Here is a 27,290-nt window from a genome sequence, read left to right as displayed (position 1 = left end):
CCACATCCTAAACTGTATGACTTGGAGCAAATTAATCTTTCTTGTCTTGATTTCCTTATTTGTAAAGTAGGGATGATAATAATCTTACTTCACAGGAGGCTCCAAAAATATTATAAGAGCTAATATATGCATGACCTGAAAAAGTTTCCAGCACATAGTAAACACATAATAAATACCGGCCATTATTATTATCCTGCCAGGTAAATATCGTCGTGTTTTATAAATTCTGAGAATGAAGTCACTGTGCTTGAAATTTTCATAAATGAATCCTCCAAACAATGGCTGGTGCATACACAGGAGGTTCGCAGTAAAGAACAGAGGGATGAGAGGTTTCAGCTATGAAGTATTGAAAATGTTTTAGCACTTCAGTTACTATAAACTCTGTCAGTTTCTCCACAGAGCAACAGTAGTAATCAGAAAGCCTGCTGATAAGGAATAACTTATCTCACTGGTTTAAACCAGTAACCACAGGCTTTTGCTACTACCTCTAGCACCATCAAATCCTAAAGAGCTCACATTTGCTATCCATAACACACACATGACATTCATAAACCTGCCTATCACATACTACACCTACCCAGGTAAAAATAAGTAAAACAGCTAAAGTGTTAGTTCCCCCTCAGAAAAAACCCTAAACCTCTCAGATTTTACATAATTTTTAAAAATGTATAACTTTATTATCATTCACTAAACACACACACACACACATATATATATAAATTAAAATTATTCAAAGAAAAGCAATGCAAGGGGAAAAACTCTAATAATATTCAAATATAATAGAACTCAACCAAAGCAAAACTGAAAAATACTTAAACATTTTTCCATATAATTTAAAAAAAAATCTCAAGCATTAACAAGATATCAAAGGATGTTATTTGTTTTAGATTTTCAAAACTAGTATTGAAACAAATAGCGGTCTGAAAAAAAATTCTAATTAGCTAATAGACTCCACATAGGCCAAATTTTTTTAAATTTAAATTTCAATACAGTCATGTGACATGTGATGGAAATATAATCTGAGAAATATGTTATTAGGCAGTTTCATCCGTGTGTATCGCAAAGTACCACACTGAGTGCCAACTTCTAAGTGCAAACTGAGAAGGTATACGTCAATCACCTGTGATGGCCCCTTAATATTATCCAAAAAGGCAGTTAAACACGAGATACCCTGAGGCTACCACTGGCATTAGTAGCACACTGTTTTACAGTAAACTCTTTCATATAAGTAGGATTATGCTCTAAAGGATGAAAAGCACAGCATGTTATGATAAGCACCTAAAACAATAACAGTCATTTATCACACTATCAAGTACTGTGTGCTGTACATAGTTGTATGAGCTTCTTCTGGAAACACACCCTTCTCTTTGATCTCAGTGACTCTTCCTTCCCAACCCACTGATGAACTCCAGCCTAGTCTCTATCTACATCTCTTCCTATAGTTTTAAACACAATGTATATATGGATTCTTTTCAGATTCCAGCCTATAACTCTGATCTCTCCCCTTCCCCTCCTGCCACCCTTACCCCTTTGAACCTTTTCTTCCTATTTCAAATTGTCAATTATTCGTTTTAATCATTTTAATCCTTAATTACACTTTCAGTTCCTCACACTAGAGAAACTATTCGGTATTTACACCTATGTGTCCTGTTTATTTCACTTAAGAGGACGGCCTCAATGTGCATCCATATAGCTATAAATGTTTCTAGTTTCTCGTTCTTTATGGCTGAGTAGTACTCCATTTTATAAAAAAAAAAAAAACCACATCTTCTTTATCCAGTTTCCAGTGATGGGCTCTTGGGCTGTTTCCAAGCAGATTTTACATAATTCAAGGCTTATAACTTTTACTACTATAAATCAACAGTATTATGACTGTTATTATTAAAATACTGATATTTATGATATCAACTAAAATAAATCAAACACAAGAACAACATAACTTATGAAAATTCATGCACTATGAAAAAGGAATGTCAACTCATGAGCAAAACTGTCCTCTTATATTAAGGACAAGAACACATTTTAAAATGATTTTGAGATACTGGTACGTTAAATGTTTCTTTTAATAACAGATGGGGAAATAAAGGCAAGGAAGTACTATGTATTGTAATTATATTTAACCTTTGTAAAATTTAAAGAAAAAAAGACTAGAAAATTAACTATAAAAGGTGTCCAGAGCCATGCACAGTGGTGTACATCCATAATCCCAGGTACTTGAAAGGTAGGAGGATCTAGAGTGTAAGGGCTACATGAGGTCACCAAGACCCTGTCACAAAAAAAAAAAAAAGATTTTTTTTCATTTAACTTGTGTATACTTTCCAAAATATTTAAGATGAATATTTGTTACTTTTTTTTTTGGTGCTGGGGATCGAACTCAGGTCCTTGCGCTTGTGCAGCAAGCAGCAAAACCACTGAACTAAATCCCCAGCCCCCTGTTTGTTACTTTTTTAAAAGATACAGAATTTCAAAAGTGTTTTCTTTTTTTTTTTCCACAAGTGTTTTCTATAACATGATTAACATATTCTCATTTTAGAAAATAAAGAATGCACAAAAATAGCATCAACTAAGCAGGGGGAAAGTCTCCCATTTTTAGCTCCAGGGAATTGTGAACATCAACATTTTGACTTTTTTTTTTTTCCAATTTAAAAATGTTTCTAAACTAGTTCAGACATATAGAAACGCAAATAAACATCCATGTGCCCACAACGTAACCAATAAAATATTACCAATATAATTTAAACTTCTATAAAATTCTTTAAAACAAATGCTATCCTAAATTTTTATTTTAATGTATTACTTAATAGTTTTATCATATAAACAATCCCTAACTTATAACTTATTTTAAAATTTTTATTAAGTAGCAGCATACTTGTTTTATTTGCTTAACAATCTTTATGTAAGACTGATGTATGTTGGTAAAATGTAACATTAGTATATACATGACACTACTATAGAATATTTACAAACATACCACAATTCATCCATCCAATCCCCTTTTGATTACTTTTAGTTTGCTTCTAATTTTTCCCTATTACAAAAAAGGCTGCTATAAATTTAAACATTTTTTTATGTCTCCTTCTACAAATGTGGGATCTTTATGTAAATTTCTCTAGGGATTAATACCTAGGAGTAAAATTGCTCAGTCACAAGTATGCACGTTTTAAAATTTACTATATTCTGCCAAGCTGCTCTCCAGAACAGAAATATACTATTTTTTCAGAAAAAGTCTTAGATGTTTAACTGATTCACTAGCTTGAAATATATGTATTAGATTTGAAAACAAACCCATTGTGAGGAAAATGTGTGGTTATCCATGTGTCCAGAAATATATCATAGTTCATACATATGATACATTTATTTAATAATTTATTACCAAATTATGTGAACTCATAAAAAATAAAAGCAGAAAAAGAAAAAAATTCATATAATAAAAACAGCTCCACCCTCTCCTCCTTTACTAGAAAATATGTTCCTCAGAATGAGCATGAGTTGGGAAGTGAATCTATCTAATGGACTTGAGAGTGCTTCTCAGGGGATGTCTCTCACTCTTTGAAAAGATACTCGTGATTAAACACAGTATTCTTCACACAACATGGTATTAAAACACAAGCCAGCAATTTCATCCAGTAGAAATAGCTACTTGATCCATTATCAGGAGAAACTCCACTCCAATGTGTGTTATGTATGTTCTACCTAGTAAAATCAAACTGTCAACCAAGTGTAAGGGGCTTTACTTCTTTACAATAGTTTCAGCTAGGACATGTACAATTAAAAGTAAAAATAACAAGATAACTATTTCCTAAACAGTAAAACTACACTCTAATTCAGACATTAATACAAACTGATACTGCTTTTACTGAATTTGTACCAATGAAAACTGTTCACCTGGTTACAAAAATGTAAGGTTAACTATATTTGCACATTATATATAGTTTTCAGATACAAAAATGGAAACCAGCCTACTTTTAACAACTAATAGCTCACAGTAGTACTTTTTTTTTCAAATGAAACTCTTAAGAGCGGTTGATAGATGTGCCACTTTGATATTAAGGTTAAGAGTGGCACAAATTTTTATGTGATCAAACAATGGTCTTCAGTAACAGCAATAAGTAAAAAGGATTTTACTTTGCCCATCTGCTTTGAGTGGGAATGTTTTCGGTGTGTGCTACCAATCTCTACCCCTGACGCCACTAGGCAAGTTTGTTGGTATTCATTGATCTTGTCTTCCTATCTCTTGGCTTTTCCCCCCACTTCATTCCTTCCTATGACCTATCTCTTTCATCTTTTATCTGTCTTTTCCTATTATTTTAATCTAGTTATTTACAAAATTAAAAAGATAGAAGGTGTGCTTGGAAGTATGCCAATGCATGTGTATACATCTGTATTACTGGCTATAATGCATGAGTCACTGTGCTAGGTGTGAGAATTCGGGTGAATAAAAGTCTTTGCCTTCAGGGAGCTTAGAGCCTGAAAGAAAAACAGTAGCTAAAATAATAATGTGAGTAACTTTCTTATGAGATCTACTTGATTAGCATTAACAGAGTTCTCATCAGCCTAAGAGGCAGGACAGCAGGACCAGTGAAATTTTTAAAGAAAAGCCAAATCACTGTTCCAATTTCCAAGTTAAATTTCTTTTCTTTTTTTTTTGGTACCAGGGATCGAACTCAGGACCTTCTGCTTTTGAGGCAGGTGGTAAAACCACTGAGCTAAATCCTCGGCCCCAAGTTAAATTTCTTGGATTGAGTATGAACTGACCAGACTACCAGCACTACTCCAAGTGGGAATATGAAAGCAGAAAGCACTGCCAAGCAGACAAAAGAAAACAGCATTAAGACTTGCTCAAGAACGCCCTAAAGCAAACTGAAACAATGTCAATAATTAGAAAACAAGTGTCAATAAGTAAGCCTCTTTGGCACCAAGATCATCATAGCTAACTTTTGAGTATCTACTATGTTCTAATACTGTGTTGAGCTTTCATGTATTTTATGACTTTAACCTATACTGACCTATGTATTTAATACTACATTTCTCCCACCTCATATGTGAAAAAATTGTATCTTATAAAAACTAAGCAACTTCCCCCAAATCAGAAGAACAGTAGAGAACAAATTTAACTTCAGGTAGTATGAGAGCTAATTATTTCAAGATAGTTTTTTTTTTTCCTCCAGCACCAGGAAATCTGACAATAGCATAAGACATTTAACGGAATAATTTCCACTAAGCCAGCTAGTCTCAAGTTCTCAGAACATCCTTGGCCTTGGAACTCCTGTATACTTTTAAAATATATGAGAAGCCCAAAGAGGTTTATTTATATGGAATATATTTGTTGATATTTTCCATGCTAGAAATTAAACCTGCAAAAAAATAAAATACAAGGACAGAAGAGCTTACATTCCTTTAACTGTTAAAGCACTGACACCGTTTATCGTGTAACCTTTGAAAACTTCATACATGGCCGGGGATTTAGCTCAGTGGTTCTGACACCTGCCCTGCAAGCGCAAGGTCCCAAGTTCGAAATGTGAACTTCAAGTTAACAGGTTTTTAGGGCTGGGGATTTAGCTCAGTGGTTCCGGTGCCTGCCTTGGAGGCACAAGGTCCCAAGTTTGATCCCTGGTATCAAAAAAAAAAGGAAAAGAAAAGAAAACTCCATAGAATAGTCAGCAAACAGTAAGACTGAAATGGCAAATAAATTTTAGTAGTGTTATTAATATTATTTTAACCTTCCAAGCATGCTAAGATTAGCAAAAAATGTTTCAGAAAAGTTAAGAGGCCTAAAATCATACTAGTCAGTAGTAATTATCTAATTTTACTATACTAAAGAACAGAGTTTTAGATAGTGATCACAAAATTCACTATACAAATATTTAGAGGCAGTTTAAATACTAAGGAAAGCAACTGAACAACAGCAAACAGGGTATCAAAATTCCAAGGATCTCTTGAATAAGCAATATTTTTAGTATTATGCAGCAAGACACTGAGGGCAGTCAACAGCTAACAAGAAACTGAGGGCCTTAGTTAAGAACCCAGAGAAACAGAATCCCAGTGACACCCACGTGAGCTTGACAGCAGAGCCTTGTCTAGTCAGCTCATCCCATGTTGTCCTCACCAACAACCCCTACAGGCTGGTGGGACGCCCTAGAGCAGAAGAGCAAGGGAAGCTATGCTGGATTCCTCACAGAAACTTCAAGAAAATAAATGTGTTATTTTAAGCCACTAAATTTGTGGCAATTTAACATATCAAGAGATAACTAATGTAACTAATAAAAATATAATAATAAAGTATTGTGAACAATAAAGAAAAATACACAAAAAGTACTGAAGAAAGTCAATGAGACATAATGGTGTCACCAACTCAGAGAAGATAGAGTCAGGCACCACTTAATGGCTTTGTAGTGAACAGCAGAATAACGCCTCAGTTTTGAGATTACGAACACTGAATTAAATGTGACATAAATTAATTTGTAAAAATAAGAACTCTTTGGGCTGGGGATTTAACTCAGTGGTTCCACCGCCTGCCTCACAAGTGCAAGGTCCCAAGTTCAACCCCCGATACCAAAAAAATAAAAATAAATAAATAAATAAAAACTCTATATAAGGTGGCTCATTGTAGGAAATCCTGTGCCTTCCCCTTTGAGCACAAGTGTTGCATGAACAATAGTTTGCTATAAGAAACATACCAGATTAGCCACCATTAACATCTGTATCTATTTTGTGTTTAAAAATCAACTGGTAATTCTGAAACACTGTAGAATGGATAAAAATTATTTTGTGATCATAACTCTTTGTTAACTAGAGTATTTTTGCAACATTCCTTGTCATTGGAAACATGTTTAAAGTTTAAAACTAGAAGCAGCAGAAAACTAGCTTGTAAAATTTATCCAAGTAGAGGGCAGGCGAGGCTGTCTTGGGGAAATAAACATTAAAACTTAAAGCAATGTTTTACATGGGGGGGGGAGATAAAATGTAGCTGAAAAGGTTGTATTGCCTAGTGAATGCTTAGCTGAAGAAAAAAATAAGAAAAAAAGAACCACCCCCCCCACCCCCCGCCACACACACCTCTGTCAATAAAGTCAAATGAGTTTAGCAACAGCTCTGGCAGACTTCAATAAGTCCTTAAAATACTTGAAAGCATAGAATGCAACACCAAAAGATTTTTACTAATAAATAGGAATGTTCACATGCATTATCTGCTTGCAAGAAAATCTCTTTTTAAAAAGAAACAAAGCACCATAGGCATGTTCTGAAGGCAGTGACAGCTCCTCAGGAAAAATTTCGGGCAGTCCTGTGGGATGGACCCAGAGGAAGACTTCCTATCACCGGCTATGCCAGAGACCTTCCAGGTAGGGCAATACATGGGGTGGGAAACAGTGACATTGATGATCCTGACACTGAGTAGAACTCGGAGAGCACAAGTCTTTGTAGCTTGGATTTAATAAAAAGTTTAAAAAGGAAAGAAAAAAACAAATTTTAAAATCTGAAAAATGCTTAGACAATAAGGATGTAAAGACATTATTTTTGTACAGCTGCACAATATGTTTGTGTTTTAAGCTGTTATCACAACTCAAAAGTTTAAAAATTAAAAGTTTATTAAGTAAAAATGTTACAGCAAGCTAGTTTATTATTAAAGAAAAACACTTTCCATGAGTTCAGTGTAACCTAAGTACCCAGTGTTTACAAACTCTACAGCAGTACTGTACTCAGCAGCATTTGGGCCTTCACACCCACTCCCACATTCATTGACTCACCCAGGGCCACTTCAGTCCTGCGGCTCCTTCCATGGCAGGTAATGATACAGATGTAGCATTTTTATACTGTACTTTTTAATGCCTAGATACACAAATACTTGCTGAGTTACATGTGTCCAGTGTTCAGTATGGTGCCAGGCTGTCCACAGCAATCAACAGGCTCCATCACATACACTAGGGTTGTGGCTGGCTACACCCTGTGGGTCTGCACATGCTCACTGTGCAATCTCGGCACAGTGAAGAAACCACCTGAAGACACGTTTCTCGGACCATTCCTGCCAATAAGTGATGTATGACTATGTGGTTCAGCACAGCTGGTGATTTACTGCTTAATCATAAATTCTATATTAAACACCAAAATATACTATGTTCCATATAAAGAATAACACAATTATGATATGAAATCAAAATTACTTCATTTGATAACACCAGCAGTTCAACTGCCGTTAAAGAGAAACATTTCGGTCCTTTTACTCTCAGAATAAAACTATCAGAGTACATGACAACAGAAGTACATCACAAAAGGAACATGTATTGATCATGGAAACCTTTGACATACATAATCTCATTTAGGTCTTATAACTACACCATGCGAAATATATAACTTTTTAAACAGATTTGAGAAACTGATGCCTCTTCTTAGACTATGAATCTATATTCTGGCATAACAAGGTGGGTTAGAAGAAAGACAGATAAAAGGAAAATCATAATTTTTAAATTACACTTCTAAGAAACTGTAGTTTCAGGACACAAAGTCACCCAAAGTTACTGTGCTTTTTTTCTACTTTTAGGAAATTTACTCCAAAAAATTTCTGTGAGCCTTAAAGATATAATAAATCTGTAAACTGACCTCCTCCTCAAATCCCACAGTCTTCTACCCTCAAGGAAACGGCACTGTCAAGTGGGTACCCAACAGTAAACTTCATATGCATCCTAACCTAGTACACTAAAGGAAAACCTGACACACACTAGAAGTTCACACCCTAAATGATTGGTATTGAGGACACCCACCAAAACAATAAATATTCCTAGCCCCAGACCATAATGTGCCTCTCTCTTGAGGGACTAAGTTCTATTTTCTTTGAGTGTGTACTTCTTTGATTCTTCCTTAAAAACCTGTTTGGGCATCTCACTGATGCCTCCCGAAATTCTACAACCTATTCCAAGGATGTGGTGAGTTGAGGTTTCCTTCTCCTCTTTGGGAGACTGCCTTAGACCTTGCCTAGTAACAATAAAAAATGTAGATTCTAAGAAACCGGGTGGTCCCATTTCCTTTTCCTAATAATCTTCAAATCACAAGTTCTGAAATGCAATAAACTTTTCTGATTGTTTTAGTAATATAAACAAAGTATTTTGTGTGTGACTTAAACAATTTCTTGTTGGACTTTAAAAACCATAACAGTCTATCACTGTAGTCAGGACATACTCTAGGAATTCAAAACAGTTGCCTTTCCAAAGTGCACCCAAGGCTTTTAAAATTCCAAGTATGATTTTGTACTGTACAGATATAGATACTGTATGTGACTTTTTAGGAGACTGAATGTAAAAAGAGGAACTAACACTTATAGATTCCAGATATGTGCTACATATTTATGAATTTCCTTCTAATTAATTCTCACACATTTTTCACAAGAAAAATCTCTTCGCTGATGAGAAATCTGAGGCTCAGCTATTAGCTTATCCAGATCAAATATAAAGGTAAAATCTGGACACAGAGCTGTCTGATTCATCTTTTGGCTCATTTTTTGTTGTTATCAGGTGATTTGTTTTACATATAAAATGTAAGCAATATTTTATAAAGAATAATGATCAGTATTATCACCTTAAAATTTCTAGAGTACTTTTCCTTAAAGTCCTAGAAAAGTAAGAATAAAACAACAGTCCCCTTTACTTCAGCAAATGTGACACAGTAAAAAGGACAGCAACTTAAAGAATCAATAAATAGTCCTAGATGTTTAATATCTGGGAAATTATCTACCTTCTCTGAGGCTCAATTTCCTCACCTCTAAAACAGAAGGTTTTTAAATGGCTTCTCAGTGAGTTAGTATGAAGATGAGAATAGGCAATAAGTAAAAATGAAGTTTATTAATTTTACTGTGATAAATGCTAGTTATATTTATCGTTATTAATATAAATAAGCTACATTGGCCTAAAAACTTGTTCAGCCAGGATCTACCCTACATTTTATTCCCATAAGTAAGAAATCTCTAAACTCAAAATGTTAAAGAGGCTGTCAAGAAAATAAGAGTGAGCTCAATAATTACAAAAAGGTACATAAGATTCAAAGATCAATATCCTTTGAATTCTACTTGTTAACAATAAAGCATGAACAAGAATGTTAAAGGCCAGATCAAACCCTATAAAGAAGTTACAGGTGTACAAAGTGAAGTGAAACTTATAGTGATGTGAGAAACTGGCATAAAGGCTCTTTCCAAAAAGATCTGATAGAGCATCTTAACAAGTTTGTCTTTAAGAATGGCTACACTGGAAAAACAGAAGCTTTGACTGAGTTATAATGAAATAATGGGCAATCCAATCATGTGATTAGATGTGATTTCTTCAACATGAAGTATCTGCTGTCAAGAGATTTAAAGGTGCCTATATCATCATAACCCCATTTTTCATTATCCAATGCTATACAGATAACAGTTTCAAAGCAGATGATGTTTTGAATACCAAAAGGAACAAATGTTTACTCTCATGGGTTTATTTAAACCTATCCCTAAAATTCACCCTTTTCTTACCACTAGTTTTCTCCATTCAGAACATTCTGAAGAAGTTACATAACAAAACAGATTAATGAGAACATAGATGCAACATATAAAAAACTCTTACTTTAATTCTGTCCCTGTTTTGCTTTGCTATTTAACTGCTTCATCTTGTGTTTTGTAACTGAGATCAAGAGGGATAAAATACTATTTCAAAATTTGTGTGCCCTTTCTAATTATTGCATCTGAACTCCTACAGGTACCATAAAAATCTATGCCCTTTACCCCTCCAAAAGTAAAAACAGCAAATCATAATCTAGATAAAGTATTTAATCTACAGGAAAGAAAGTAATACTAAATCCCATTGCCCATGAGTATTGAAAAATGGAGAACAATGAATAAAAGCTATTCTTTATTCACACAACTAGATTTTTCCACTAAAAAATACACGGAGTTTAATTCAGGAGTCGTCATTCTGTGGAAGGAGTGTGTCTATATGATTTTTCATCTTCCCTAGCTAGTTGTGTCACCCTGTATATGGGAAGGGTGAGATTTTTCTTTTTATCCATGTCTTGGCAATCTGGCTTCTATCATACTAACCAAAGTCTAATTTCATCATGAGTGGATCATATAGTTAATCTTTTCAGATTTTCCTATTTCTTGTCTCTCTTTTAGTTTGGATTCATCCTTCGTAACACAGTAACTCAATCTTTATAAAACACTTTGTGTCATTCCCTGAATAAAAGTCTAATTTTAATTGGCTATTCCCTGAAGGACACATTTCTTCTACAGGGAGGTTATCTGCCTTATCTTACACTATTCACCTGCAAATTAGGCTGATTTATTATCTACTGAATTTAGTGATTTAGTGAGCCTCTGTGTTTGTGTCCCTATTATTTTACATTTCCAGAAAGATGTCTCTCTTTCAACTCTTTCATACAAATGTTTACTGCTCTACAGTAATTTATTCAAACACTTTTTCCTTTAAGTCTTTCCTGACCACCCAAAGTAATCTCTCCCTCCCTTTCCATAATTAATGAAATTATTTGCTACCTAATTGTACTTCTCCCACTGATGTCTCTGAAGAGTTAAGAGTCTTAAAGTGTAACTCTTTAGGTAAATATGACTTGTATTTGTAAGTGTTCATATTTCCAGAACTCTAAAATATACATTTGTTCATCTTTAACATTTCAAAAACAATGTATTTACCAATCTCAGAATCTTAACAGTGGGGTGGCATGAAAAGCAAAAATTCCTTAAAAGCAAGCAGACCACACTAATATCCTCACAAGGGTGACTTTCATGTCACAGTGCTACTGGGAGAGGAAAATAACAGGTATTCTGCTCTAGAAAGTGCCAAGGCCTCTGCTGTCAAATGTGAATGAACTACACTCACCACTGCCTCCCAAAACTCCAGCCAGCATAACCCTTGCGGAGGTCAGAATGACCTGTGTATTGTGCACAGGTAGTACATGAAGTGAAGCAATGCTCTATTAATTTCTTATCGAACTCCCTATCTACAAACCACAGAGTGGCTCTCAGCCATGCTCTTCCCCTATGTACCAAAAGATATTGAATACCTGCTAAGAATGGAAAGCGCTCTAAGCAAAATTAAAGTCCCCCTTAGCCACATCTGGCAGGATTAGTCCAGGCACTGCAAGAGAAATTACTTTAATCTCATACAGATAACTTTCTCAAAACTATATTCTTACTTTAGTTGAGTTTGCATTTATTTTTGTTTTCCTAATCCCAAGTTCCTATGTGGTTTTGTGTATAAATTTTAGAAGACTGGAACACCATCAAAATCCTTGTACTTGAATATTTCCCTTTCCCATCTGACCTGTCAGGTTGCTGCTCTCCATCTATGTTGCTGACTCGTGTTATATGAAATGCCCACTGTTAGAGCTTTTTAAATAAACTGTGCCCTCGAACCCCTTCATTGCTATAGGTAGGTAGAAGTCACAGCAAGGATTCAAAGGAAAGACCTCAAAATACACCTACTATTCATCCTTTAATAAAAAGTCCCTGTGCTGAGTCATACATAGTAACTAAATGAAGTATTTGAAAGCCAACTCATTACCACATCCCTGGTTTTCCCCTTCTCTAACAGGCTTTAATTCAGAACTTTAGTAGTTAGTATTAGTACTTACACCATCTCTACCAATGAAAAAGAAAAAAATCTGAGGTAAAGGCAAGTAACTTGCTCAAAGACTGGCACTCCATCAATCAGCTGTACTGATTTTAATGTTCTGCCCTCAAATTCTATAATATTTTACTATGCTACCTCAATACACTATAATTGGTAGGTAAATTTTTCTGTATCATATCCTCTTCTGCAGATCTATTTCTGTTTTCATCTTTCTCTTCTCTCCTTCAGGAAATGGCAGAATATTTAGGTCAATTTTTGAGATGGGAAATACTAAGGCAGTAATGTAAGAGTTGGAATATCTGGGTTCTAGGCCAGGGGTTGTCACTGATTATAGTCATAAGGTCTAGCCAGATCTCATTTATTTTGGGAAGACAGCACAAAACTGAACATGACCAATCTCAAACAGATTTTTCAACTAGAAAATACAGTGACTGGATATAATAATAATAATATACTTGTCAGCTTTGAAAATCCTATGATACTACAAAATGTAGCAGAGCAAAAATGCAAATGACCATCCCATTCTGCAAACCATTATTACAAGAGGAAAAAAAATACGGTAAAATTTTAACAAGCTTTTAAAAAAGTACTGAAACTCTATTCATTTCAATGCTGCCCACCCCAATATATTACAACAGTCACTTGTAAACTGGAAAATGCTTCTGATTAAAATACCAACCCCTTGTCACTGATGGCCCCTATAAATGTAATTTCTATTAGTAGTTTCTAACAGTGAACTCACATTTACCCACTACATGAAGAAATGAAAAACTCTGTATCTTAGGAGTTTCAACAGGGAACTACTCTGTAGTGAGCCCTGTCATATCCACAACCCAGGTGGAATTCTCATTGGTACTTTAGTATTTAACTTCAGAGCTAAGGATCAGGACCCTAACTTTTGCAAGCACAGAAGAAAAACTTACTACCATTAATACCACCATCATGTACTTCAAGGTTCATCATGTTAAATGTATTTTAATTCTTTCTTTCCTCAGCATCCAAAACCAATTTACCTAATACATCTAATGATTATTCCCCAATTTGATTATATTCTATGAACATGTACAGAGCATTGTTATGTATAAAGCATTGTATTAGGAAGAGACAAAAACTTTTATATCAATGTTTACTAGGAAGAAATTTTTGCTCTCCCAAGTACGAAGTGGATAATTGAAAGGAAAGGAAAACTGCTTTTATGTCCTTTACAAATCTAAAAGCAATAAAAGTATGCTAAGCATGATTAAGTCACAAATAATTCTTACTTGTTACACTCAGAATGCAGCAAACCTGCCTATGTATTCATCCATTTACATCTGTGTAACTGTTACATACAGATCCTGTAAATGAATTTTTACAAACAGGTTTAAAGCCAACACTCACACAGCACTCAACATGTACAAGACTCTGCTCTAAGTGCTTTACCATTCTCACTTAATCCTGACAACGAAGTTATGAAGTAGCTACTATTATCGTCATTTTACAGATGAATAAAGTACAGAGTTTAAATAACTTGTTCAGAATCATACCAGTAGTAAAAGGAAAATAATTTCTGAAACTAGAATAAATCATTAACACTGTAGTAAACAAGGAAAATAATTATTTTCTGGCCTTTGTGGATGGTACAGTATCAATCACAGAAAACATTTCTTTGCACTAAAAGGTAAGAGAGGGAGGAGACAAACTCATTAACTATACTTCTTGTTTATGTCTACAGTACTTGAGATTTGAATTTTTCATTTGCCTCTGATGCTTTACCTAGACCAAGACTTTTGCAACATTTCTAAAACTGGAAGTGTTTTATTGTAGACTTTTTTTTTTTCCAGTACCTGAGATTGAACTCAGGTCCTTGCACTTTCGAGGCAGGCGTGGTGCCACTGAGCTAAATCCCTGGCCCAGAATTGTTTTATTATGATGCCTCTTTGATCTTTTTGTATGTGTTTTTTGTTGTTGTTGTTGTTTTTCTGCACAAGTGGGCAAGAGTTCAACAGTGCAGAAAACAAGGCTCTATCAAAGAGAGATGTCTGAAGGAACAAATCCCAAAGACAGTACTCTTTCCTTCTGAATGTTGCAAACATGATCAAAAACTACATTTCCTAAGAATGTTGACCATGTCTATCATTTCTTCTACGACTATAATTACTGTATCAACCTCACAGAAACACTTCACTAACTGGGGGTATGAGCAGTTCAGCTAACCAAGAACTTAACCACCTCTACACTGTGACATGGTAAGAGCAAGGACAGCCACACCTGGCTAGCGTGCTGCTACAGAGACTTTGTTGCTGTGGACAAATGTGTGAGACCAGGCACACTGGAAAAGTGTGGACACAAGTAGAGCTTACTGAGCATCAAGATCAACAGAGTTGAACAGGACCTTTGGATCAAAGTTAAAGATGGTACCTGTAAGGTAGAAAGTGTACACAACAAAAATTTCCTTTCAAAAGCTGTTAAATAAATACTAAGTTCAACTACACGACTGTATAGCCACTCCTGTACACTAACATGTTTGTGACACACAGTATCAACAGGGCTACCATGCCAGATGACGTTTTGCATTACTGTAGAAAGGTTTTTCTTCCACAGAGTTTTGAGTTGGAGCAGGAAGGGGCAAAACAGGAGCTAAAACAGTTTAATCCATATACATTAAAAGCATGTTTTATAACTCCACAAAGCACTAATATTTTAGTTATCTAATACCTTTTTGTGTGTGGGACCTAAGCCTTTACAAATCTTATAAAAAGTAAAATAAAGTGTTCCACTGAAAATCAAATTATTTTTGAATGACGCAATTTGCTATGATGGAAATATATTTAAACATTGAGTCTAAGTAAATTTCATCTACATAATTCCTATAAAAGTACCTGAAAGCTCATTAAAGTTTAAACTGAGTTATTTTACTAACAATGTGTCAAAACTATTTTCTAGCTAATAGCAATGTTTATTTCTGAATTTTTAAGAACCTCAACGTGCTAAAATAGAATGAAGTACTCTGGCCAAATGAAATTGTTATTAATTATATTATAACATTTATGCTTGTGATTATGAAAAATTATCAAGATAATGAAGTGTTTAATGATAGAAAGCTACAGATTGATAATTTTCCTATAAAGAAACAATGAGGGAGACTGCAAAGATGACCACAAATATCTCTCTGGGTAAGAAAAGCTAAAGGGAGAAATACAGTAATTTGAAATTGTATCCAGATCTTTGTTCAAACAAAACAAATTCAACAAATAACACAATTTAACTAGTTCATTAAACCATGTTAGGCTTATAGTGTGGCTAAGAAACAAGGAGGGAAGCTGAAGGTAGAGTGAATTTTAGTGGGAACAACAACACAAAAGGCCAGCACTGAATCATAACTTTATCTGATCTCTCAAAGGACAAGCAGGAATGTGTACATGGTTCTATGGGAGGCTGAGTGCACTTAGAGATTAATCTGGGTTGTTTTTAAAAACAGAATACTAGTTTACTATAGAATCAATTTTAACTTTTCACTGTACACATTCTACACTTAAAAACAGGATTTTGGCTTTCATTTCTGGAGACATACTTAATTTCAGGTCCATGAATTACAAAAGTGTCTGGATATATTTTTACAATTTTTTTGCTTCTAAAATCTTATTAAGTGGAAAAAAACTGAAAGTCTGAATAAAAACAAAGTAACTACTGAGTCAAAGGAACCATTTAATGCACTTCAGGTAACATGTTATTATAGCAACTCAAACCTCTGAAAGAAAATCTCCAACAATATTAATAAATAGTATTCTGTGACTTTTCCACTATATAAAACTGCTATTTGCAGGGCCGGGGATTTAGCTCAGTGGTTCTGCTGACTGCCTCACAAGAACAAGGTCCTGAGTTTGATCCCCAGTACCAAAAAAACCCAAAACTGTTATTTGCAAATTTAAACAGAAAACCTAGCTGACCTGTTTACAGTACCATTCAAAAAAAATCAAAACTTTTAAAGGAGAAAAAAATTCGACATTAACCAGTCTAACTATCCTCAACATAAAATAGTATGCCCAAGATTAAATAGCTAGTTCATAGCAGTGTCGAGAGTAAAGCCCAAATCTTGGGTACCCAGCACAATACCACAGTCCAAGTTTTTCAGCCTTCCATTTCCAAAAGAGAAACATAAAATCCCATGTTTAACCATTTCTGTGTTTTTCTGGGTTCCATGTAACTATCTCAGTACTTCATAAATTATTTTTTTAAAAATTTGGACATAAGCTATGGCCAAATATAACAACAAAATCTCATATTTTAAAAAGCACTTTGCAGCATTTTTCAATGGAAAAGAGTATAAAACCCACACTGAGATTGTGAACTCCAATCACATATTCAGTTTTCCTTCTACTACTTAAGCCAATTTGCTTCAAGGGTTAAGTTTCCATAAATTTTTATGCTTGTCTATCTTCTGTTAATTCTGAGAGAAATGAGAAATTATTCATTATTCAAAGTGTGGTCTTTTGGAAAAGTATCTTTTAACCTCCAGTTCACTAGTCAGTCTAGGAACGAGCAATTCTTTGATCTAATTTTCCAGTATCATTTTTAAATGTTTTTGGGATTTTAGTATTTGTTTGGGGGTTTTTTTGTTGTTTTTTTCCTGGAAAAGGCTCTTTTACCTTTCAGCGTGTAGAAAATTAGCTTGATTTTATTTTAACTGTTAACCAAAAAATGCCAACTCTTTTGTCTGTTTGGATATGCTACGGAGTCCCTGATCCAGCTGCTGACTACTGGGATCAAGACTGGAGACAGCAGTGGAGAGCTGGTGCTTTGGAAATTACTGGCATCTCTCAAAGCAAATAAACACGCCAAGAAACACAGGTATGTAAGTATGAAGAGTACCTAGGAAGCCATGCAAAGCTTGTTAGTGAGGAGTTATGTAGTTCCAAAGACAGAAATAACACCAAGAAACAACATCCCCCCAGCAATCAAGTACTGGAGATTGAACCCAGGACCTTCTCACTGAGCTACAGACCCAACCCTTTTATTTTCTTTGAGACAGGGACTTACTAAGTTGCCCAAACTAAGATTAAACTTGTGATCTTCCTGCCTCAACCTCCCAGAGTTCTGAGATTATAGGCTTGTGCCACCATGCCTAGCAAGAGTATCTTTTAAAGTGTAGGAAATACAATAAACTCCCTCCATAATATGGCAGCTTATAAAAAGAATTAAATCTACTATGAAGAAACTGGGTATTCTATTTTCTTAAAAATAAATTAATCTCCATTTCGCTTAAGAAATTGAGTTTATATATGAAAGAAATTACTTATTCAGCCAAATTATCTTTATAGTTCCAATCAAGAGTTGGCAAGAAAACTTACTCTAGATGAGTCATAGGAAGGGCTTGGTTGACCACTTGTTCCCCAAGATGTTGTACCTCCACGTTCATCCATACCTAAGGTAAAAAAAGAGTGACATATATAAATCTGAAAAGAAAATGTTTTGATGAACATTTTTTGTGTGGTAACAGCAGAGTTTAACCCAATAAGTGGAATTTGGACTTTTATAAAGTCAGTTTCATATCATTCCTTGCCTCAGAGATCCGTAGAAAACAAGTTGTTTTAGTGTGTCATCATCACTATTCTAGTATTCCCCCAAACAATGCCATATATATATATATATATACACACACACACATATGTATGTATGTATATCATATATATACATACATGTGAATGAATTATAAAACTAAAATACTCACTTGGAGGCTGCAGAATGGGTTATTACCCAGGTCTCTTATGAATGGATGAATCCCAAGCTTTCTCTAGTTTAGTACTAGTCTACATGAAAATATGACAAATCTAGCTCCTATCCTCTTCCCAAAAGGAAACAAGTTAAACCACCATTCAATTCAATAAAATTGGTCTCAGAACAGTGATTAGATATTTGTAACTAAATACATTAAAATAAGTCAAACTACACCAAACCCTATCAAATCAATATTAGTTACATTAAAACAACTCAAACAACAGGGTAACTGAGCCTAGTAATTTTGTGGGTAACATTTCAACTTTCACTAAAATCATATACTGTCAAGTACAAATATGTAGATGTTATAAATATTGCCAAGGAAAACTCAAAATGAGAAAGAATCAATAACCATTACCCAAACCTATTCACTGTGTAACTTAATCAACCTTCTGAAACTTGGGCAACATTATTTTCATCTCTCTATCAATTCTCAGAAAATGCTAGAAGAATTGGAGATCTCTCAGTCAGTGATTTCTACCTTTTCTGGTTTGAAGACTCGAGTGTTTTTCATCCCTGATTCCTAGGAGGGTATAATTTCCCAATCCCTTCTAAGCTTTTTGCTGTAATAAACATAAAACACTGACTCTGTTTCATTTGTGTATGCAAAATCCTTAGATGTTACAATGACAACACTCTACCAAGTTAGAATCTCTCTCCCTTTTCAAGGATTCCTGGAGGTCCTCTGTGATTTAGGTGAGAATGTGGTGTGTGATAGATAAAATCCACAAACGCTCCAATAACTCACCATGATTCATATGCTTCTTTAATAGGACAGAATTGCCAAATAGATGGATAGATGATAAAAGAGCAGGAAAAGGGAGGGGGTCAATTTGTAAAACCAATTGTCCTAATTACTCATCTAGTTATTAGAATCTTAATTTATTCTTTTTATGAATCTGCACCTCCTGTATCAAGTGATTAATATATATTGTAATAGCTTTTTAGAAAAAGAGTTAATAGGAAAGATGATATTTAGTAGTTCCTTGGATCTGCAGTTTTAATTACTCTGGTCAACTGCAGTTCAAATATAAATGTGAATAAATAATTTATAAATTTTAAATAACATTTATTATAGTACGCTAATATAATTTTTAATTTTAATATTATTGTAATTGATAAATTCAACTTTATCATAGGTATGCATATGTAGGGAAAAATAGTAAACATGAGGCCTGGTACTTTCCAGTTTGAAGAACTTATTGGGGGTTGGAACATATGCTCTGCAGACAACGGGAGACTATTATACAGATAATATTCCAGGCACAATCCAAATGAACCACAAGCTTTGAAATCAAAGATTATGTATAAAAATACAGAATGTTTTGTTCAATGTTGAATAATTCTTATTAAAGTTCCAAATTTAAGAAAGACTTTTGTAAGTACAGGTAGTGTCAAGTAAAAACACTTCTTATTAACATCTTTCCAGTATCACCAGTACCTTGGGAGCTACTTTCCAAGCATTTTCTTTCTTTTTTTTTGGTACCGAGGATCGAACTTGGGACCTTGCGCTTGCGAGGCAGGCGCTGGAACCACTGAGCTAAATCCCCAGCCCTCCAAGCATTTTCTTTGTTATAAACACTGTGGAATTGTAGACAGTATTCCTATGAGACTCAATCAAGGACAAAGACTATTATTAACCTACAAAATCCACTAATATGTAATAATATATAAAACTGGAAATAATTTTTGCAAAAAGTTGTGTATGTAAAAAAAATACTTTCCTTGATCAAATATAATAGAAACCTATTTTGATGAGTCCTGCCCTAATGAAAATAATGAGACCATAATTTGTCCTTTTCATGACTGTATTTTCTTATAGCAAATGGTTAATAAATATGAGGCTTCTGTGTTATTTTAAATATATTTGTAAAAGAAAACAGAAGAGATGGGTGCTAGTTACAGATAACCTTCTTAGATACAATTTAAAGGAAACACACAAAATTCTATGAAAACAATCAATTTTCACCAAGTGACTCTACTTCCTTCCACAAAATGAATGAAAAGCAAATATTAAGTAAAATAGGCTCAACAGCCACTAACTAAAGAGTACTATATATCACTTCTATGGGACATGGCAAGGGGCTCAAAGGGTGCTACAGATTAACAAGGATCTGGCTAGGTTTTAAACTCAGAGCTCTATAGTTTCATTGTTAACATATTTAAACTGAGTAAAAGGTCGTGGCTGGCACTGACAAAGGCAAGAGTCATCTTTCTGTATCAATGACTCCTTTCTGCTGAAGACAATGGCTATACAAACATAGAAAAGTGACAGGAACAATAAACCCCCAAAGCTTTAGCCATTAAGACCAAGGTAAGCAGAAAAAAATTAACACAGAAGATAAACTTAATTGGACATTATACAAATTGATCAAAATCTGAAAGCAAGAACACATACCATAGTTGCAATACAGGGATGGCAGAAGGGGCATTTTTGTTAAGATATACCTAAAATATATAATTCCCATATGCTTTCTTTCCTTCCTATTTCTAGTATGTACATGTCAATTCAAAATTTTAGAGCTAGTAAAGTTGAACAATAATTAACTGGTACAAACACTCTTCAGTTGTTTGATTTTCTAATAAATTATTCCCACTCAACCAAATTCAAAAAGGTAATCAATAATTTAACTTGTACAGAGATGTAAATGTTCCTTCCCTTCTAAAAATCTTTTATATATATAAAATATCTAGCTTTTCTGAGTGGAACCAATTAAATAAAACTCAATAAATATTTTGATTTCATGTGCCCCATTTTTAAAAGTATACATATTTTTAATATTTTCCAGTAAAGAACAAACATTAAATTTTAGAAGTTCATTTTTAAAAACAATGGCATGTGAATTTAAGGAAAGCAAACTGCCTCCTTCTTTTATAGAAACATTTAATTTAAAAAAGTAACTACAAGCAAATTAGAAATTAGTAAATTTACATGCAGTTCTCTAAGACTGAGATGTTGGAGAAAGAATAAAAGGTGGAAACCGGATTTTCAAGGTGCCAGAGAATAAGACTCTTGGATGACCAGATAAACTTCTTGCCTAAGTTTACGAAAAACTCAGATATAGTCCATCTGCTTCTGTTTCACTGCCACAACCACTTGTTCTTGATAAGAGGGCACTATTCCTAGAGTTAATCCTAAAGCTGCCTTACGCCTTTTACCCCACCCATTCCTCTTCATCGTACCTTAAGAGTCCTACAGGCTTTTCAATGTTTATATCCACTAGCAAAAGCTACCGAGTTTGACTGCACAAGGATCAATTAAGGTCTGATGAGGCTTAGACAAGAGCTGCCTGGAGGAAAAAGGGGATGTCTCAGGCAGCCTACTTTCTTCTCCCACTGGCCACTGCCAGACCTACAACCAAAGACCCTATAAATCCAGAAGTAGAACTAGAATTGGGAAAATACTTCGGGTAGCAGTAGACAGTGTTATAAGCTGAAAAACAATGAAAGGAAGAAAAGAGGAAGATGAAGGAGAGACATAAGATACCCCATACCCCTACAGCAAACACAAGCAATAAGAAAAGCAAGTCAGTATGGCCATGCTGCTTAGGTATCACACACAAGAGTCTATCCCTGTAGAAAAGGGGTCTATACAGTATGTAAAATTGGGACACACATACCTACTACTGCTCACACATACCTACCTACCCCTCCACCCACACAGCCTTTCCTGTATAAAATCGAATTTTTAATTTTAGCAAGTAAAATGTACTCCAAAAATATCAAATCCCAGCACTGTCATAAAGAAAAGATAATCTACTTTTCAGGATTACCATCTGTTATAAAGGGATTCAATAAATGGTTTGATAAAAGAAATCTGACTGGAGATAACTATATCAGAGAACCAAAGTTATGAATGTGCCTGTCTTTATTTCATAAATAAAACTTAATAAAAAACTATTAATGATATTCCTTTAGATAGAACTTAAAGCCTGCAATCAATTGTAAATTAATACACATCTAAAAACCTACCATCAACATTTTTTAAATTTCAGATATACATAAGATAATCTGCCAATGTGTTTGTCCAGAAATTCACTGTGACACAGGATCAATATAAATATACTAACAAGGTTTTTGGTACTATGCTACAAATTAAAACAAAGAGAAAAAAGCTAGGGAAATAGAAGATAAACTCCTTCATATGAAATGTGTAACACTGGTTATAAAGATTTTAACTTATTACAGAGTCTATACAATAAATTATCAGGTAAAGTGGTCTAATTTTAAAAACAAAAAAAATACCCCACATATGTAAGACAATAAGGGTGGTGAAAGATTAGAAGAAATTACCTTTTCAGATCATTTTTAAAACTTCAAGTAAAATTTCTGTTTGGCATTGTTAAGGAAAAAAGACTTACAAATACAGATATCCCATTAAGGCTGTTAGTCCAGTAGAGTAGAGTAAGGTACTAAACACCTAGCTAATTTCAACCAGAAAATGATTTATTCTGAAAATAATTTTCAAACAGATTTTGCTATATTGTTATTATCCACATCACTGTGATATAAGTGCCATGTAAAAGATATAACTAAACAGAAAAAGCCAGTGACTAAATCAAAAAGTAAGAATATAGGGCTAAAAGAAAATGCAAGGTGTATCTGTTTAAGGGAAACAAAAACCACCTATCTGATGGCCAGAAACCAAAATTTAAAAGTTCCCAGAGGGAAACCTGGGAACTGTCTGGTGGAAACTGTCTAGAGACCTACTATAGAATTTGTTCTGTTTTGAAGACATTCCAATCCTGACAAAAGCTCCTCAGTTGTCTCTGAATCTTCCCCTGAACTAGCAGTCAAGCTGCTGGAAAAAAGGAAGGGCCCCTCTCACTGCCCCTCAGTCTGAACACCACAGCCCTGCACCCTCAACACCAACACCACCTGATTTCCTCCACCGAGGCACAGAGAGCATAGAGAATGACGGTGGGAGAGCAAAAAGGCTTGATGCCTCTCTGACTCTGGATGCACGTCACCAAAAAAATTCCCATCTCAGTATTTCCATAATATACTTTCATTAGATTTACTTTGTATCCACCTCCCAAATAACTATGGCAAACCATTTCAATATAATCAAATCGCCTCTGCACTGGATTATTCCAATAGTCTCTTGACCTTCCTATACAGTAGTCTGTATTCTCTACAAAGGAACTAGAGTGGCTTGTTAAAAAAAAAAAGCAAGTGAAATCACACTAATCCTGTGATAAATATCTACCAATGGCTTCCCATCTCACTCCAAATTTAATCTAATGGTCTGAAATGTTTTATAAGTCCTACCTCCCACTCTCAGACTTTATCTCCTATTCTTCTTTTCTTAGAACACTCCATTTCAATTGCATGGCCCATGCTTTTGCTCAGAAACACCAGGCACACTCCCTCCCCCAGAGAGAGAGAGAGAGGGAGAGAGAGAGAGAGAGAGAGAGAGAGAGAGAGAGGCAGGCAGGGAGGGAGGGAGGAAGGAGGGAAGGAAGGGGAAGGAGAAGAAGAACTGAATGGTATGTTGCCTTAATATCCTTCAAGTTGTTAGCTAATTAAAATACATATTTTAAACAATTTTGAATAGTATTTTGAAAATCACACCAAGAAGTGGTTAAACTAAATAACTATGAACAAGGCAAGTAAGTATTCCCAAAGAGAAAAGTCTACAAACATTAGAGAAACCATAGTCCTCACTAGCTTGGCAGCCAAACCACAGAAATCATACTATGACTTTGAAATCATCTTTCTGTCATACAGCCTAAGAAAGATCATTCTATATTCACTACTCCACAGTCTGTGGTGGTACAAAAGGCTTTTCAAATTTAAAAATGCACAGAAAGTTTCACATACTCAGCATGATACTGGGACATATACAAATGTGGTTAGAAATGAACTATTCTCTTGAATTTTGTAATACTCCTTTTTTCATACTCCCCTAACCAGCCAGTCACTCACATTATCTCCATCATGCATTATTTCTAGTAACTATTGCACCTGTTCTATGTACAGTACTCTGGTATACATGTCCTGTACATGACTTTACTCTTCTATTATGCTCATTCTATTTCACACTAAACATTGCCCATATGTATCTTGGCATAAATACACGTTGAATCAAATTCATTCAACTCCTCAAATGTGATCCTCTTCAACTTTGGGAATAATGACACATTCCTGAGCAGGGCATTTTTCAAGGAGTCTCAATTTATCTTTTTTCCTCACTATCTTACTGTATCTCTTCATGATCCATTCTCATCAAGACATTCATCACTCTCTAAACACATCGAGACTTGTTACATATTCATATTGTACTTCCACTGTTTTCCAGCCCTAGAATAGGTACCCTAATCTGTTACCTATTGCCTGTCCTTTATTTTTCATTTTTATTTTCCCCTTTCTTTCCTCTCCACTCTCCCCTCCTTTTCTTCCTTCCTTCTCTTCTTCCTCTCTCTCCTCTTCCATTTCCCTTTCTTTTTGCAGTTTCTTGAAACTGAACCTGAAGCCTCTACATTGAGCTACATTCCCAGCCTCTTTTTCTTTTTTTTCCTTTATTTTTTTTCCATTAAGTTTATTGGTACATTTTAGGTATAAAATACAGTTACATTCATCATTAGGATCTTCTACTATTCCATGATGTATCTTGCTTCTTATTTTTTCCCCATTCCCTGACCTCCCTTCGCCCCCTCAACCCTTCCCTATTTGCAAAGACTTTGTTTCCATTTTTTTTTCTTTTCTCATATTTTTTCTTTTCCCTTCTTTCCTTTCCCCTACCCCTCCCACTTCCCCTACTCCTTTAGACCTTTTCTTCCTGTTACACAATATCAGTTATACATTTTTAAAATTACAATATCAAGATCTAAAAGACATTACCACAGATTTCACAGAATTTAAAAAGATACAGAAAGCATATTAAAAAATCTCTTTTAGAAATAAATTTGACAACTTCTAAGAAGTACCTTGGAAGACAAATTAATGAAACCGACTCTGGAGGAAATATAAAATTTGAATAACACCTATTAAAGAAAGTATATTCCTAGCTTGAAAACCTACCTATATGACAACAGCAGGCTCATAGACATTTTAACTGATAAATTATATCAAACATTTAAAGCAGAAGAAAGAAGGAACACTTCTCCCCTCATTTTAGGAAATCAACATTGTGTTAATACGAAAACTGGATAAAGATAATAGAAGAAAAAAGTATGAACATAGATAGAGATTTGTTTAACAAAACAAACTATTAGAAGTCGGATCTGGCAGGATGTAGAAAGTGGTTTTATTGTAGGGATCCCAGCCTCTTTTTCTGAGACAGGATCTCATTAAAATGTCAAGTTGCCCAGGCTGGACTCCAACTTGCACTCTCTCTGCTTCTGCCTCCCACAGTGCTGAGATTACAGGTACAATAAGTCCTCCATTTATGAACGAGTTCCACTCCAGGAGAATGTTCGTTTATAAGTCTTGTCATAAGTCCAACAAAGTGAATCTTATACATCTTTGACACAAATATACAATGTAAATCATTAAAGTGAATGTGAGGCCCGGCCCGTTTATATCTGTGAAAGTTTGCAACTTGAATATTCGTGAGGAACTTACTGTATAAGAAACCACACTCAGATACCTACTGCATTTCTGTCAATCACACTAAGATCAAATGCTCCCACCTCTGTGAAATGTCCTCTATCAACTACTTCTAAATTAATAACACTTCTTTAGAAAATAATTTGCTTTGTTTTGTCTTCAAAACTGATCATTATTTTCATGTATATTCTACCAACAAAACTTATAGCAAGAAATACACCTGTTCATCTCTGTAAGTGTGGTATTTTAGATCCAAATGTTTACTGAATGATTAAGAACATGTTAGTGTAAAGTTAGTGACAGTCCATCATAAGAATTCAGTAACAAAAAGGAAGATTTAAAAAGAAATCTAAAATAAAACAGTGATACCAAGCAACTACGGTAAGTCAATTTTAAAGAATTGGTAAAATAAATTGTTTTAAAAAGCAGATTACTAAGATAATCGGGAAATCTTAAATTCCTAGACCTAGAGAACTCTGCTCCTGTTATGGTTCAGTAAGCTTCTACAAATAGCTACTATAAATAATCCTGAGGTGGGAAGATATATATGTATTTTTATTCACACACACATACACACACACACACCCCACATGTATATTCATTTTATAAGAACAAACACATACACAGCTGTCCCTCATTATTCAAGGGGAACTATATGGTTCCAGGACTCCTATGGATATCAGATGCTTAAGTCTCATATGAAATCATTTCTAGATTACTTATAATACTGAATATAATGTAAATTTTTTATAAATAGCTGCTATAATGCATTGGTTCAAAAACAATGACCAAAATAACAGCCTGTGTATGTTTTGTAGAGACAGTTTTAAAAAATATCTTTGATCCAACTGGTTGAATACATGAATGCAAAGCCTACAGAAGCACAGTGCTGTGTGTGTATGTGTGTGTGTGTACTATAGGAAGTATTATAAATGTGCTCAATGATCAAAGGACATATGCTTGTAATAAATTATAAAACTGGAGGTCACAAAGTAAACAAAAATATTTTGTAAAGGAACAAAATATCTGAAATAAAATGCCCTGGATGGGCTTTAAAGAGAATGGAGATAACAGGGGGGAAATACATTTAATAACAGATCAACAGAAATGATTTAATTCATAAAAAGAGAAAAAGATTAAAATAAAATGAGCAAGGCCTCAGAGACCTCAAAGGAGATTTTAAAAAGTCACACATAGGTATAATTAGAGAACAGAAAATAGGTTAGAAATAAATATTTGAATAATGACTCCCTAAATTCACAAATATGGTGAGAGATATGTAACTTACTTATTAAAAACTACCTGGTGAACTACAAACCTAAGAAATATGAAGAAAGTCACACCAAGGCACATTATAATCAAGCTACTAAAAACAGAATT

At 34.4% G+C, this 27,290-nt stretch overlaps 1 protein-coding gene across 12 annotated transcripts in view; it reads right to left on the bottom strand.

The window, feature by feature from the left end:
• Tcf12 (transcription factor 12) overlaps nt 1-27,290 on the bottom strand; it is a 384,470-nt gene that overhangs the window by 193,346 nt on the left and 163,834 nt on the right. For all 12 annotated transcript variants that reach the window (XM_087199164.1, XM_021237170.2, XM_021237171.2 and 9 more), the window contains one exon: nt 17,933-18,006. In XM_087199164.1, the coding sequence (XP_087055290.1) occupies nt 17,933-18,006 (74 nt within the window). The remainder of the gene's footprint in view (nt 1-17,932; nt 18,007-27,290) is intronic.

This window comes from Heterocephalus glaber, unplaced genomic scaffold, assembly GCF_053883595.1.
Source record: "Heterocephalus glaber isolate CG9 unplaced genomic scaffold, H.glaber_assembly_v1.0 deba00001689, whole genome shotgun sequence".
Classification (NCBI taxonomy): domain Eukaryota; kingdom Metazoa; phylum Chordata; class Mammalia; order Rodentia; family Bathyergidae; genus Heterocephalus; species Heterocephalus glaber.
Note: the sequence above shows the minus strand (reverse complement) of the source record. Positions and strands in the feature narration are given on the sequence as shown.